This window comes from Vigna angularis, chromosome 6 (assembly GCF_016808095.1).
Source record: "Vigna angularis cultivar LongXiaoDou No.4 chromosome 6, ASM1680809v1, whole genome shotgun sequence".
Lineage (NCBI taxonomy): Eukaryota > Viridiplantae > Streptophyta > Magnoliopsida > Fabales > Fabaceae > Vigna > Vigna angularis.
In genome coordinates, this window is record NC_068975.1 from 29,430,676 (window position 1) to 29,444,374 (window position 13,699).

The 13,699-nt window shown below is 34.2% G+C and overlaps 2 protein-coding genes across 3 annotated transcripts; one reads left to right on the top strand and one right to left on the bottom strand.

The window, feature by feature from the left end:
- The first annotated feature begins 42 nt into the window (after positions 1 to 42).
- Positions 43 to 9,176, top strand: LOC108343480 (uncharacterized). Of its 2 annotated transcripts, none has more exons than XR_008250071.1 (14): positions 43 to 510; positions 591 to 652; positions 733 to 844; positions 1,185 to 1,267; positions 2,004 to 2,069; positions 2,418 to 2,518; positions 3,363 to 3,481; positions 4,659 to 4,699; positions 5,588 to 5,676; positions 7,275 to 7,455; positions 7,532 to 7,648; positions 7,754 to 7,798; positions 7,985 to 8,414; positions 8,516 to 8,644. XR_008250071.1 is itself a non-coding variant. In XM_017581796.2 (14 exons), exons 1-14 carry the CDS (start codon positions 462 to 464, stop codon positions 8,858 to 8,860), a joined length of 1,329 nt encoding a protein of 442 aa, XP_017437285.1. In that variant the 5' UTR covers positions 43 to 461; the 3' UTR covers positions 8,861 to 9,176. The 2 variants fall into 2 exon arrangements, 1 of the variants encoding a protein (XP_017437285.1); XM_017581796.2 differs by lacking the exon at positions 7,985 to 8,414 and adding an exon at positions 8,726 to 9,176.
- Positions 9,177 to 9,558: 382 nt separating this feature from the next.
- On the bottom strand, positions 9,559 to 12,791 carry LOC108341588 (wall-associated receptor kinase-like 10). Its single transcript, XM_017579255.2, has 4 exons — positions 11,842 to 12,791; positions 11,496 to 11,546; positions 9,987 to 11,159; positions 9,559 to 9,862 (listed from the first exon to the last, which is right to left on the bottom strand). The coding sequence occupies exons 1-3, from the start codon at positions 12,764 to 12,766 to the stop codon at positions 9,997 to 9,999; spliced, it is 2,139 nt and encodes a 712-aa protein (XP_017434744.1). The 5' UTR covers positions 12,767 to 12,791; the 3' UTR covers positions 9,559 to 9,862; positions 9,987 to 9,996.
- Positions 12,792 to 13,699: the final 908 nt, after the last annotated feature.

The following is a 13,699-nucleotide window of genomic DNA, read 5'->3' on the forward strand; positions in this document are numbered from 1 at the left end:
TCCAGATGACTGTATTTTTTATAGAATAAAAATGATAACAAGAATTTAATACTCAAACAATATCAGTTGAGACTTGAGAATAGCCACCTTCATTAACACACTCTTAATTTTTTTAACAACTATTTTAAAAAAACTTCACCTCATTTAAATTTGTATTTTATAAACTCATCGCCTTTAATATTTGTGAATTTTTTGATAAGTCAACATTTTATTATGTCTTTAATAATGTAAATATTTTTTAGTTGAGGTGTTTCTAAAACTGTCACAAATGATAATTTTGTAATAGTTTTAAGCCACGAAAACAGTAGCAAAGAGTGTTTTTTTTAACCCCTGGAACCGCGACGGAAAAACAAAAAAACCCTTGAACAGTGAAGGGTTTAAGAGCTTAGGCGCTTTTGTGGTGTTGAGCTGAGTAGAGTGTCGAAGCAGACGAGGTTTCTCTTACTGAATTTATTTCGACCATGTTTTCTCGCACTCGCACCTTTCCTTTCATTCCCATCGCCTCAAAAGGTATTACTTCTCTTTTGTCTTCTCTCTTTCTCTTTCTTCACTGACCTAACGCCGTTTCTCTTTCGCGATTCCCAATCAAGTGTTTGCCTCTCCACTCGAAGCTTTCTACTCCACCCACATTGGCGGCGATAAGCCCGTTCTGGTAAGTAATCCATTATCTTCTCATGAATTCGAATTTCTTTGCCATGCCTGCGCCATTGCCACCCACTGTTGTTCCACCAGGTTCGGGATTTTATTCATTCCGCACTCTACCACCCCTTACATGGCTACTTCTCCCGAAGATCGGGCTCCGTTGGAGTTCTTCCTAATGCTATCAAGTTCAATCAGCTTCAAGGTCTCGCTCTATGTATTTGTTTATCTGTTTTCGGTTAATTGATTTTCGAGAATTGATTAGTACTGTTACTAGTTATTGTAAACTAAAATGAAGTTAATTTTGTTTTACTTTGTCTGAAGGAAGGTGAATATTGTACCTCACCCTATTTATAATGACCTTTTTACAATTTTGACTGCCGGTTATAAATCATAATTTCGGGAATTAGCTTTAAAATATTTGCTTTGAATTGTTTCAGTTCAGACAGTTGATCTGTTCTCTGGATTCAAGGCAAAACATTGATTTTTACATTGGTTATAAGTTTTCCGTGGTTTGTACTTATGTAAGAGTGGTGACATTTCAGGCCGTAAAGCTTATATGAGATACTTGGATAATATTTACAGGCAGAGTGATATATCGTGGTTTACACCAGTGGAACTTTTTAAGGTACCCTCTCGATGTGATAGAGATTTTCCAGTCCTTAATTTATAGAATAATGATTCATAACGTGGTTTTTATGGTTTTCAGTTTTGTATGTAGAAATTTTCTTTGTTTTTAAATAATTTATTTAATCAAGAATTTATAGTTTCCATGGACGTTGAATCTTAAGAGCTATTTTTGGTCAAGCTCAAAACCTTCTTGTCAACAGGGGGCAAACAATAGAAATTGATTTAAAGGATTAATTGCTCTCTGTTTTGGGGATGTGAGCATTACCTGCAAATTTGCGGTGTTAAGATGGATGCATTTAGGGAAAGTTCAGGCAAGAATTGACTAGGTGAGGCATCTAAGTTAAAATTGAAAACAAGAAGAAAAATTAACCTAGGTATCACACAAACAATGGGACTGAAGGACCAGGTCTGAATTAGATTCCCAAACTAAAAATCTCACAAGGAAAAATTGGATGTTGAAAATATAGTTTCACAATTCACTCAATTCATTGTTGGAATATAGATGGAAAGTCAAGCACAAATTGGACATGAAAACTTCGGTATGCAATTTTTCAGTATTTGTGTTAATTTTTTTTCTTTGGTTTATCAATTTATAGTGAAATTAGTTTCTGGTGCTTGAAACAGCTGTAGAACCTCAACGAATATTTTTGTTTCTCTTAAAATTTTCCATCATGTATGTCTAAGCAGTGCTCTAGCTCTTTCATATTTATTTATTTATGTATTTACTTTTGTAGCCTTGGTATGCTCATGCTATTGCTGAAGCCATCATGCGCACTGCAAATTTCTCTGTTCCTCTAAAAGTAAGTGTCTTGCAATCTTGTTGCATTTGATCAGTGTTTCTTGTCTAGGTTCATCTGGTATTTTTCCCCAATCTAAACTTCTCTCTTCGTCCAGCAACTGGGCTATATGAGAGCCCTGCATGTGCTGCTATTCAGCACTAAACCACTTATCAGATAATGTTTCACTTATTAGATAATGTTTCACTTCTCTATAAGTATGTTTCATACCTTTATATTATCTCAATAAGCCTCGTATTTTCTTTTTGATTATATAATGTAGTAAGTATCTTAAATTTATCTTGTTTACACAGGCTGTTCCTTTTTACTACTTCAATCAGTAGTTGATACTATCCTCTAATTTGCAATCAGATATATGAAATTGGTGGTGGATCTGGAACATGTGCCAAGGGTATAATGGATTACATAATGTTGAATGCTCCTGCAAAAGTTTATAACAGTATGACTTACATGTACGTGCCTTGATAGTCAATGTAATATATATTTATTATAAAACCAAATTATAGTGTTAGACATAGTTTTTAATTCTTATGTTAAGATAGTGGGTTTAACTTTTATTGTATGTACCTCTATTATCTGTGTAATTCATATGTTGCATAATTCTCCCATTAGTAACTTCTATGTAGGTCAATCTTTACTTTGGTGATTTTAGTAATTTCATTGCAATAATATTAAAGGTGAATGATGTGCAGAAAATTAGAAATTAGGAAGCTGTGTCCCTTTTTATTTTACTTGACTGTATTCCATTCTCAGCCAACTTGGATGGGATGGTTTGGACCAATTCTTAAGGTAATTTTCTTGTAAATTATAAATTATTTTCAATTTCTGGTGCACTCAACTACAATTGTCAAAATTGGTCTGTCCCAGCGGGCCAGACTGGGCTGAGTTGTTAAATATTAGGCAAGAAGTGTACTAGACCAATGTGACATGGGTTTGATGGGCCAGACTGTTGATAGTTGCGGCCTTACAGGAATAATGTATATCCATTGAAAAGAAGACAAATATTGTGAATGTCTAATTGAGAGAGTGAAAATAATTAGGCTAGGAATAGATTTGTGCGGGCAGTATTAATATTATAAATTTTTTACTACATTTTAAATAGTAATAATAATAATAATTTATAGTTATGCATGTGTTTTTTATTTACAAATGTTAAAAAGTTAGTTGGGCAGCTGCCCCACACTCACATGTGGATCCATCCCTGAGTAGGTTCACCATTTAGTTAATTTGCCTTGTGTATCTTTCACTAGAATCATATGGTTCAAATCTGAATTACTATTCTTCTTTTTACCACAGCTCAGTTGAGATTAGTCCTTCACTTGCTGAGGTCCAAAGAGAAACTGTTGGTGAAGTGCGCAGCCATATACCAAAGTTCAGGGTAGAATGTCGTGATGCTTCTGACCGGAGTGGATGGGGTAGACTGCATTATAATTCTTCCGAATTACATACTATTGCAGCTTCCAATTATAAAGTGATTTAGAATCTAAAGATTAAACTATCCTATAGTTTTGTATTTACTATTATAATATTTAAATTTTTCATTATTATTGCTTAGGGTCTGCAATGGTAAGTCTGCCTCCATTTGACCTGGAGGTAATGTGTTCAAATATTTGAAACATCCTGTTTACTTGTGGGTAAGGTTGTGTACATTTTTCTTTTCCAACTTTGACTAAATGGAAGCCTCATGCACTAGGTGTATTTTTCCCCCCTTTTTTCTTATTAATAATTTATAACAAAATGGCAACAATGGAACAATAAATATGTTCCTTTTATTTTTCCCTATGAGTGCTACAAGGATATATCTATTTGTATAACATTTTATTATGTTTATCATCTCCATTATTTACTTAATTTTCCTATTCCTCATTTCTCTAGTATTCAGGATCCTATTAGTCTATCAATACTTGTGTTAGAAATCTTAATGCTTGAGGAATGCTTCAACTGGAATAACTTGTTGCTTTATTGTGTCTTGCCAACTGTTTTAATTCATATACGAGGGTATGGACTTCTATTTTTTCTTAGGGAACAATGTTGTGGAGGAGGGGAGGAGGTAGTGGACATCTATGGGTTGAATGGATGATGGTGCACTTTCAGATGCTAGAAAAGCTTTAGAAATTGCTTTTCACACCTGTTGCAATTATTGGGTTTTGGGTCAGAGGGATGAAAAGGAGAGTGAGACTTTGGATAATATTGAGTATTTTGACGGATTACAATGAGGTATAGGTTCTTAAAACCTATAACACTAATACTTATTTATACTAACCATAGCCCCAATTTAAAAGGATTCATATCATGAGATAAGGGAATATTGTAACCAATAGTATGGAATAATAAGCAAATAGGGAAACTAAATTAATTCTCAAGAATAATACAATACGTTCTAAAGTATGATCAAGATAATGCTGAATGAATATTTTTGTATATTCTCATAACGCCAACTGACTGTTCTAGGTTGATGGAGTTATTATGGTACATGGATCTCAATTATTTACCTATCTTGCCCTTAAAACTTCCTGCCTCTTATTTTGGACGTGTGGTAACTTTGCTGGATAAATTTATGCAATAATGCTAATATTGTTCCCTTCTTTACAGGGAATGTGGAGCAACAACCGTGTTGGGTAATAATGCTTGAGGTGTGTTTTATATTATTTCAATTGTTTCAAGCGGATGCTCTAAAACTTTGTGAAATGGTCAAAGAAAAGTTTCAAATCATATTCTTCTAAAGCAAATAATGTATTAGAAAATGGGGGAGAAAGCTCGTTTTGTACCACTAAAACCCTAAACTATGATGTTTTGGGGGATAAAATTGGTTAGAAGCCTATATCACGGTAGTGTCACTATGGCAAACAAAAAGTCACATTTTGGCTGACGTGGCCACTATTGAAAACTCTACTATTTTAATTCCATAGCTGCCCATGGCCCTTGCTCTGCTGTTATGCTATGGTGCTGCTACTGGGCACTATTCTGTTGCACGATGCTCAACTTTCATTGTGATTTCAAATAGTTAATTAGTTTGTACATGTCGATGAACTAAAATTCCCAAATTTGGTGCTGCCAGTGTATGATGTTTGTTTTATTGGCTGCCTGTAATATAGTGGCTGTTAGCTGCTATTACTGCACTCTGAACTGCTATTAGTAATGGCCAACTACAAGCAATCAACCATTTAGGTATGGCTAGCAGCTGCTTTAATTCATACATGTATGATAATGGCCAATGTTGGGAACCTACCGAGACCTGATTAGCCTGTTCTCATAGTTCAAGGCACCATTTTACTGTTTTTGGCATTAAAAATTTGAGCTGGTAGTTCCCTGTCAGAAGCTAAGATCTGGCAATTGGCTATCTGCCATTATCAGTGCAAACGCATCATAAAAAAATTGAGTCAATTCTGTGTGTTTTGCTAAGAATTTTGGTATTTAGATGTTGCAAATTGGAAATCTTCTTTTGCTGGTGCTTTCTTTCTCATTAATGATGCATTTTATTATAATTTAGATATTAACAACAATTACTTTACTTTGTGTAGGTACTTGATAATCTTCCACATGATCTTATCTATGCAGAGAATCAAATTTCTTCATGGATGGAAGTCTGGGTTGAGAGGCAACATGACCAGTAAGTATCAGCTTTATGTTTGGATGCTGAACATACTGGTGCACATAACCCTTGACACATTCTAGTGCTTCATTTGGTAGTAGCTATTAGAAAATCTAACAAATTTCTCATGATATTTTTTTTATATCTTAGAATATTTTAGAATATCCTTGATAATGTTTTTTTTATTTTATGATTTTGCTTTCTTATTTAATCAGCATCTTTGTAATTATGGGTCTAATCGTATCATAGGAATGGGAATATTATTTCGTATATTTATTTGTTTCATTACTTCAATACAGTGTACTCACAGTTTCAATATTTCTTGCATCTTATTTGCTCTTTTTAAAACCCTCATATTAGAGCTGTACCAATTAGTCTCCTCTTCCATCGTGTCTCTTTTTTCAATGTCACTATCATTTTTCTGCTGTCCTAATTGTTTTAACACTGCAAAAATATGTGGCAAGTGTTGTTCGGCAACATTGACTTTCCCAATAGGTATTTGCCAGCACCAACTTTTCTAGCGACACACATTGTGCTTGCCTCCTTTCAGGAGTTTGCCCTTTTGTTTCTGATCATGGCTTCCTCTAGTACTACACCTCAGTCCATTGATAATCCCCTGACAACTTTTTCTATGTATAAAGATTTCCTCTACTGGTATGAGCATGGCTAGACCATTGTTTCTACTACCGTGGTGTTTGTTATGCAACTTTTTTCTCACCAATGGTCATTACAGTACTTCTATTCCCATCCACGATCATTGGCTCTTTTGCCCCAAATCAACCATATTTACGGGTAGTCACTTCTATTCCTGCGGATGATTATTTTGATGGTGAATTGTCATTGATGGTTCATAATAGCATAGCTCTCTGTCCCAGATGTTGTTGTCAGACTTACTTTCACGTTTAAATATTTTGGGTCTCCAGTTATATTGCATTCAAGCTTACAAATGAGGTTGAGGAAGTTGGACCTTGCTTTGCTTGATTGTTTGCGAAGAAATTTCTTAGTTTGATGATTATTCTAGCTATTTGGCTGCGCCATCTTTGTAGTAATTCTCTCTCGGTTCTCCAGCATCCGAATTACCTTTCCAACAATTGTTTTTGGTGGAACTCAGTTTTTATGTTTTCTAACTGTTTTTTATTTGTGGAGAATTGAATTGTTTTTCTTGCAACAAGTTGAAAGCTTACTAAGATATAACCCGAGGGGGATTGTTAGAAAAATATAGGTAATATTTGATGATACTTTTTTTACACCTAAAAGTATTTTGGAGTATCCTTGACGATATGTTAGGATTTATTTTTATTTTCTATGCTATGATATTTTTCCTTATTTAATTAGGATCTTTATAATTTTAGGCCTATTATATGATGTGAATAGGAATATTATCTCTAATATTTATTTGTATTGCGTTAATTCTATACAAAATGTACACCAATGTGTAGTCAAGAAGACACAGTTTCAACATTATCTATTTTTCTCTTAAGGGCAGTAGCCACAAAGTAAAAAAGAACAAAGATGTTTTCATTTATCATTTAAGTGATTATTAAATCATAACATTATTATTTGGCCTCAACCTAAATGAGAATTACACATCACCAATCATTTTTTATCTTTATTAGTGAAACATTCAATGAGTTATACAAGCCCATGCAAGACTCACTGATCACGCGTTGTGTTGAGATCATGGACATGGATAAAACCAACACAACTCATAGCAGTGCAGTTTCTACTACACTGAAAAGCGTTTGGTCTAAGGTTTACCCAAAACCACGTAGATGTTGGCTGCCGACTGGTTGCTTGGTAAGAGTCTCTTAAATCTTCCTTAAGTCTCACCTATAAATTGATTTTTGCATTTATTATCGTCTCTCTTTCCCAGAAATTACTTGAGGTTCTCCATGAGGTGTTGCCAAAGATGTCTTTGATTGCTTCTGATTTCAGCTACCTGCCAGATGTGAAGTTACCTGGTGAAAGAGCTCCCTTGGTTTCAACTAAAGTACATTCTTGTTATACATTTTAACAAAACCACTGTTATCTGTTTTTGCATCTTGTAGACTTTAGAGATAAGTTTAATTAACTGAGTTTCCCTTATGAATGGCAGAAAGATGGAAGCAGCACAGATTATGACAATTATATGGAGGCTAAGGTTCACTTTACCTCTACCTTCTTTCACTTTCAACTTTTTTTTCCTTATTCTCACTTGTTCACTTCGTCTAGTGTCGTACATTATATCGGATAGTTTTGTTGCTTGACACAATCTTACTTAAATTTATTACTATGTTTTAAGTATTATTTTGTAAATTATGCTGAGGCACTCATGATTTGCTAACAGGTAATTGCTACAAAAGCCGTTGAACGTGGCAGTTTGAACGTACTAGAAGTTTTACATTTAATAATTTTATTCAATAAATTCGTATGGCACGATAACTTGTGTTTAATAATATGGCATGTATGGCCTAAGAAGTAGGCACTTCTTTTTAAGATTGTTATTTGTTAAAAGATGTTAAGAGTCAAATGTACATCCGAGGGAGTATAATAAATTATATAAGTGCGAGCCAAAGCGGTTTAGAAGAACCATTCTTTAACAAGTTTCTCTAAATTGCAAGATTAAATGATGTTTTAAAAGTTTTTCCTGTGATTGATATTACTTGCCTTCTCTTACTAATCACAAGTGATTGAGTATTTCATAGTAATTTCTGGATCGTTTTGTTGCTTCCACTTGCGACATATGACTATTTAAGCTCAATTACCATTTCACACGGGTACAGAACTAATTACGCATGCTGTCTTGTCATAGAACAATTTCTTCCTTTAACTTGTAAAAATACATGGTTTTACTAAAGCATGTGTTTATCTTTTGCAGGGTGAGGCTGATATTTTCTTTCCTACAGACTTTTGGCTCTTGGAGCGAATAGATCATTATTGTTCTGGGTGGCTAAAACTTCATGGTGATCATACGTCAAAAAAAGGAAAGAAAAGGAGAACAATTACGGTAAGGCAATACCAGATGTGTTTTGCTTCAAATGGTTAGCAACTTAGTGTTTTCTTGCTCAATGGTTTATATTTGATGTAGCTGGAAACATCATCTTTCATGGAGGAGTTTGGTTTACCCACAAAAACGAGAACCAAGGATGGATACAACCCAATCTTGGATGACTTCAAAAATACCAAATTTTATCTTAGTGTCCCTACACACAATACTAAGTAGGTATGGTCATGCTCAATACTAGTACTCTCATCCACAAGGACGTGCGGACGTGTATACCATCATTCATGGTCTTTGAGCATGAATGAGTTTCAAAGTACCGTGTCTGCGGTCATACGTAATCGATGGGCATTTTTTCCTTGGACATGTTGCCCTCCTCTCTGATACCCCACAAATTGTTTGATTTAATTGTAATACACATTTTTACATAGGTTTTAGAACAACACGACTTTCACAATAATCTTTGTAATGTCGTATTTGGTAGTATTCTAATTTGTACACTTGCAAGATCTTACTCTCAAGGTATATACTTCGCCAAGTGATACTTCATCCTCAAGAATTTGAAGATAAAAAGAAATATCTACTCTCTCGATAAAAGTTGAAAGATTATAAAGATTTTACGAATGAGAGATCAAAAGTATTATTTTTATTATTAATAATGATAACATTTAAGTTTTGGGAGTCGTACATAGGCTTCAATATTTTTAATAAGGTACAAGGTAATTAATACTTTGTAGCCGAAAAACTTGAAAAAAAATTGCTTAAAGAGGTGACCGCGGAAGAATAATAAATACTATAAAAGCTTCAATATTTTTAATAAGCTACAAGGTAATTAATACTTTGTAGCCGAAAAACTTGACAAAAAAAATGCTTGAAGTGGTGACCGCACAAGAATAATACTATAAAAGCTTCAATATTAACGAAGATATAAAACCTATGTGTTTAAACTAGTTGAAGGTTTTCAAAAGAAAATTAACAAAGGCACTATTACAAACTCAGCTTCTAGCAATAACAACTCAGCTTATCAAGGCACCACTACAAGCTACAATATAAACACATCAGCTACATTCAACATAAGCATTTTATTTTATAGAGAATTTCTACTATCACTATTTGAAAGTGAGATGGAATGCTGTAACTGAGTACTTATAGCTCCCTTCTTGGAGAAGAACATGAACAAGCATCTATGAGTTTTCTCACAACCATGATTCAGAACATGAACAGCTGAAATTGAACATATTCAACAATTAATTACCCAATTGGTGGTTAGGTATAATATGTCTAATAATCAAAATGATTACATATATATATTTATATTACATGGAAGAACAAAACTAAGAAAACTCACCAATTACTTTTTATTGTACCATAGGTACAACCTTTTGAGTACCATGACTTTGACGTAGAATATCCATCCCAAGGATGCCAACTCGTGCAAGCTCAACTTCCTCACCTTTTTTCTCTGCATTACACTTCCTGACCAATCCATGAATCCCTTCTAATTCAAATGTGATCTCTTTCATAGTTGGACGTTTCTTTCCATTCAACTCTAAGCATCTATTTGCAAGATTAGCAACGGCAATGATTTGTCCCTTCTCTGCTTCTTTCATAACTCTTTTGTCAATAATGTCAAACAGATTGTCCTCCTCCAGACACTCAACAAAATATGATGCTAGACTCTTGAACTCTCCAGATCTTGCTGGTGATATTGCCTTTTGGCCTGTTAAAAGTTCAGCAAGAACTACTCCAAAACTATAGACATCACTTTTCTCTGTAAATTGACTAGTGTGAAAATATTCAGGATCCAAATAACCGAAGGTACCTTGAACAACTGTTGTAAGATGAGTAGCTTCAATAGAAATTACCCGGGATGTTCCAAAATCTGCAATTTTTGCCCTATACTTTTCATCCAATAGTATATTTGTGGATTTGATATCTCTATGATAAATGGGTTTAGATGCAACCGAGTGCAGGTAAAAGAGAGCTCCTGCGATCTCAGTGGCAATTCTCAAACACATCTCCCAAGTCATTGGTAATAACTCCTTTGTCTGGTCATGCAAATATTCAAAGAGATTACCATTAGGAATGAATTCATAAACAAGTAGAGGAATTTCTGTCTCCAAACAACATCCTAACAGTTTGACCACATTTCTGTTGTTGATTTGTGAGAGAATGACAAACTCATTGATGAACTCTTCAATATTTCCTTCCACCTTAAATTTTTTCACTGCAACAATTCTACCATCTACTAGCATTCCTTTGTAAACCGTACCTTGCCCTCCCTTTCCCAGAACTCTATCCATGTTAAAGTTGTCAGTGGCTTTCTCTAAATCATCCAAGCTAAAGAGAATAGCTTTGTCCACATTAGCTTCATTAGATGACATTCTTTGTTGCAACAACAAACCACCATTCTTTTTGAAGAACTTCTGTTTACGTTTCTCTATCACTCGCTTCCTTGCAACCTTATACAACAACCATAGACAAAGGAGAAAAATGATAGATCCCAGACTTGACGAAACTCCTACACAATTCGTCACAAAAATTCATGGATTGTAATTTGTCCAATTATAAAAGTTATTGTGCATGCATCTATAGTACTAACAAAACGAAAATTCACAGGGATGTAGTTAACGATCTGTAAAATAAAAAAAAAAACTATATAATTATATTTAGATAATTATTTTCATAAATACTTAATAAAATGAATTTCTATCACAATAAAATTACCTTATACAAGTTAATTTGTAGAAACTTCTTTTTTTTTTAGTTTTCTTCTGCTATAATTAGAAAATTTTATTAGTCTAAATGTATATTTATATTTATATATTAGTCCTGCCTTCATAAATTTAATACGTACCTACTATAGCCCACTTCTTCGCTTGACTGTGCTTGTAATAATCTGGGATGGCTGAAATATCAGAAACCAAGTTAGGTTATAGGCTTTAACTTATATTAATCTCTTGAGGTAAACTTGAACTTATGAGACTGCATGGAATTAACTAATTTGATAGCAAAAGTTGAACTGCTGTATGATTTTAGGGCATATTTTAAAGATGTATATGCATATAACAATGACAAAACGAAAACATGAGCAATGTTAAATACAATAGCAGTCGTACCCAAAAAAATGGCATATGAATTATTTTATATAACAGTACGACTATAGAACAGTGTAAATTAAAGTTACTGCATAGAGATCACACCAGTGCAGCCTCCTGCAACGTAGGGATTGCCATAGAAGCCTTCTAAACAGTCGCATCTCCAACCAGAGCTTGTGTTTTGCGAAGATACAACATTAGAGCGATTACAAGTGACGTAATCTAATTCTGAAAGGGATTGACGGGTAGAATTGTCAAGCGTGTTGTCCAATATCTCCCACTCAAGCACTGCCTCAATATAATCCGTATCGTTAATCGAAAACGTATCTTGCTGGTACGAGTATGGATATGCAATGAACGCATAAGTACACGGTTCACTCACAGTATTATTGTTTTCGGTGTTAAAATGTTGAAGTGTTGCGTTATATTCTGAAAGATACTTGGGCAGTGAAGTTTCACAGCAGTACCTGCCACTGCAACCATATTTTCCTACCAAGTTGAAGTTTTCATTGACTTCTTCACTGTCATCACACATGGACGCACAACAAGCAACAGTGGACCCATTGGACTGCAAAAAGGCAAGGTTGTTGCAACCAACGGCCACAAACGTGTTGGCTACCCGGGAATACACAAAAGGGCTTCCTCTCAGGTTTATTACTTCTGGCGTTGCTCTTCTGCCTGGGCAGTTCCAATAGAAAATCGGATTCTTGATATGAACCATATTCAAGCCAACTCCCATCACCTCCAGATTTAAAGACTTTAGGAAGGGTTTTTGGCCGCGGGAAGTTTCTCTGCATTCTACTTCAAACCACTTGCCTCCGTAGCATTTCGGATCTTTCATTCCAAAAGGGTACGAGATGTCAACACCTCCACATCTGAAACTACACCCAGGTTTTGCTATAATATACCCTTCTTTGGAATCTTGCAGTTCAAAATATGGCAATTTATAATAATAATATGGCTTAGCATATATAGGAGGCAATGTTATGAACATCGTGATGATGACGAAAAATGGTATTTGCAGAATCATTGTGGCTAAAACAGTGATCCCAATATCTGTACCAGGTAATTAGAAGAAGCGTATATTTATGCATAATCTAAGATAACTCTGCTTAATGAATTTTTAAGTATTTTATTGATCTACTGGGAGTCAAACATTGACTTGGAGTAATACGGGAGGAGCTAGCGTTTCTTTCTTTCTGTTCTTTTCTTTTCGTTTTGATTCATCAATCAACGTGGTTATTTATAGTGGAAAGAGTCAACATAAATTAAAAATATTAGTTTTCAAAAGAAAAAAAGAAACAGCCCTATGTTATCTTCTTTGGAATAGTATTTTATAATATTACCTTAACAAAAGTTAAATTGTGTTTGTTTATTGGATGTTACATCTTTTGAATCAACTTGAAAATGAGGACATATTTAACTCTTAAATTATTCTTGTCGATTACCGTGATTAATCACTTTTGGGTTGATATTGATTCTTATTCATCATTTTTGTTGATAATTCTGTTGTATGGTTTTGGTCGATTATTTGGGCCGATTATCCTTGTTGACATCATGGTTGATCACATTGGTCGACTGGTAGATTGATGGATAGTAGAATAAAAATTAAATTAATACTCAATTAATAATAATTACTAATCAACTAATTAATATTGATTAAAGTATGATTCGATCATAATTAGGCCAGTAAAAAAGTAAAAGCCTATATACTATAAATAAAGGTTTAATGTATGGTTATTTACACACATGCATGACTATCCTTATTCTAATCGTAGCACCAAAACATTTTCTACAAGTTCTATCAAAGAGATTTAGGAGTCAAAGGAGACCTTAAAGACCGAACGGACAAAAGATATGAGCAATATGTGATAAGCAATTGAGAGTACTCAACTGACCCTATAGAAACATTTTGGCGCTTTGGGATTAATCAAACACTCGTCTACTTTTCATAGTAACGGTA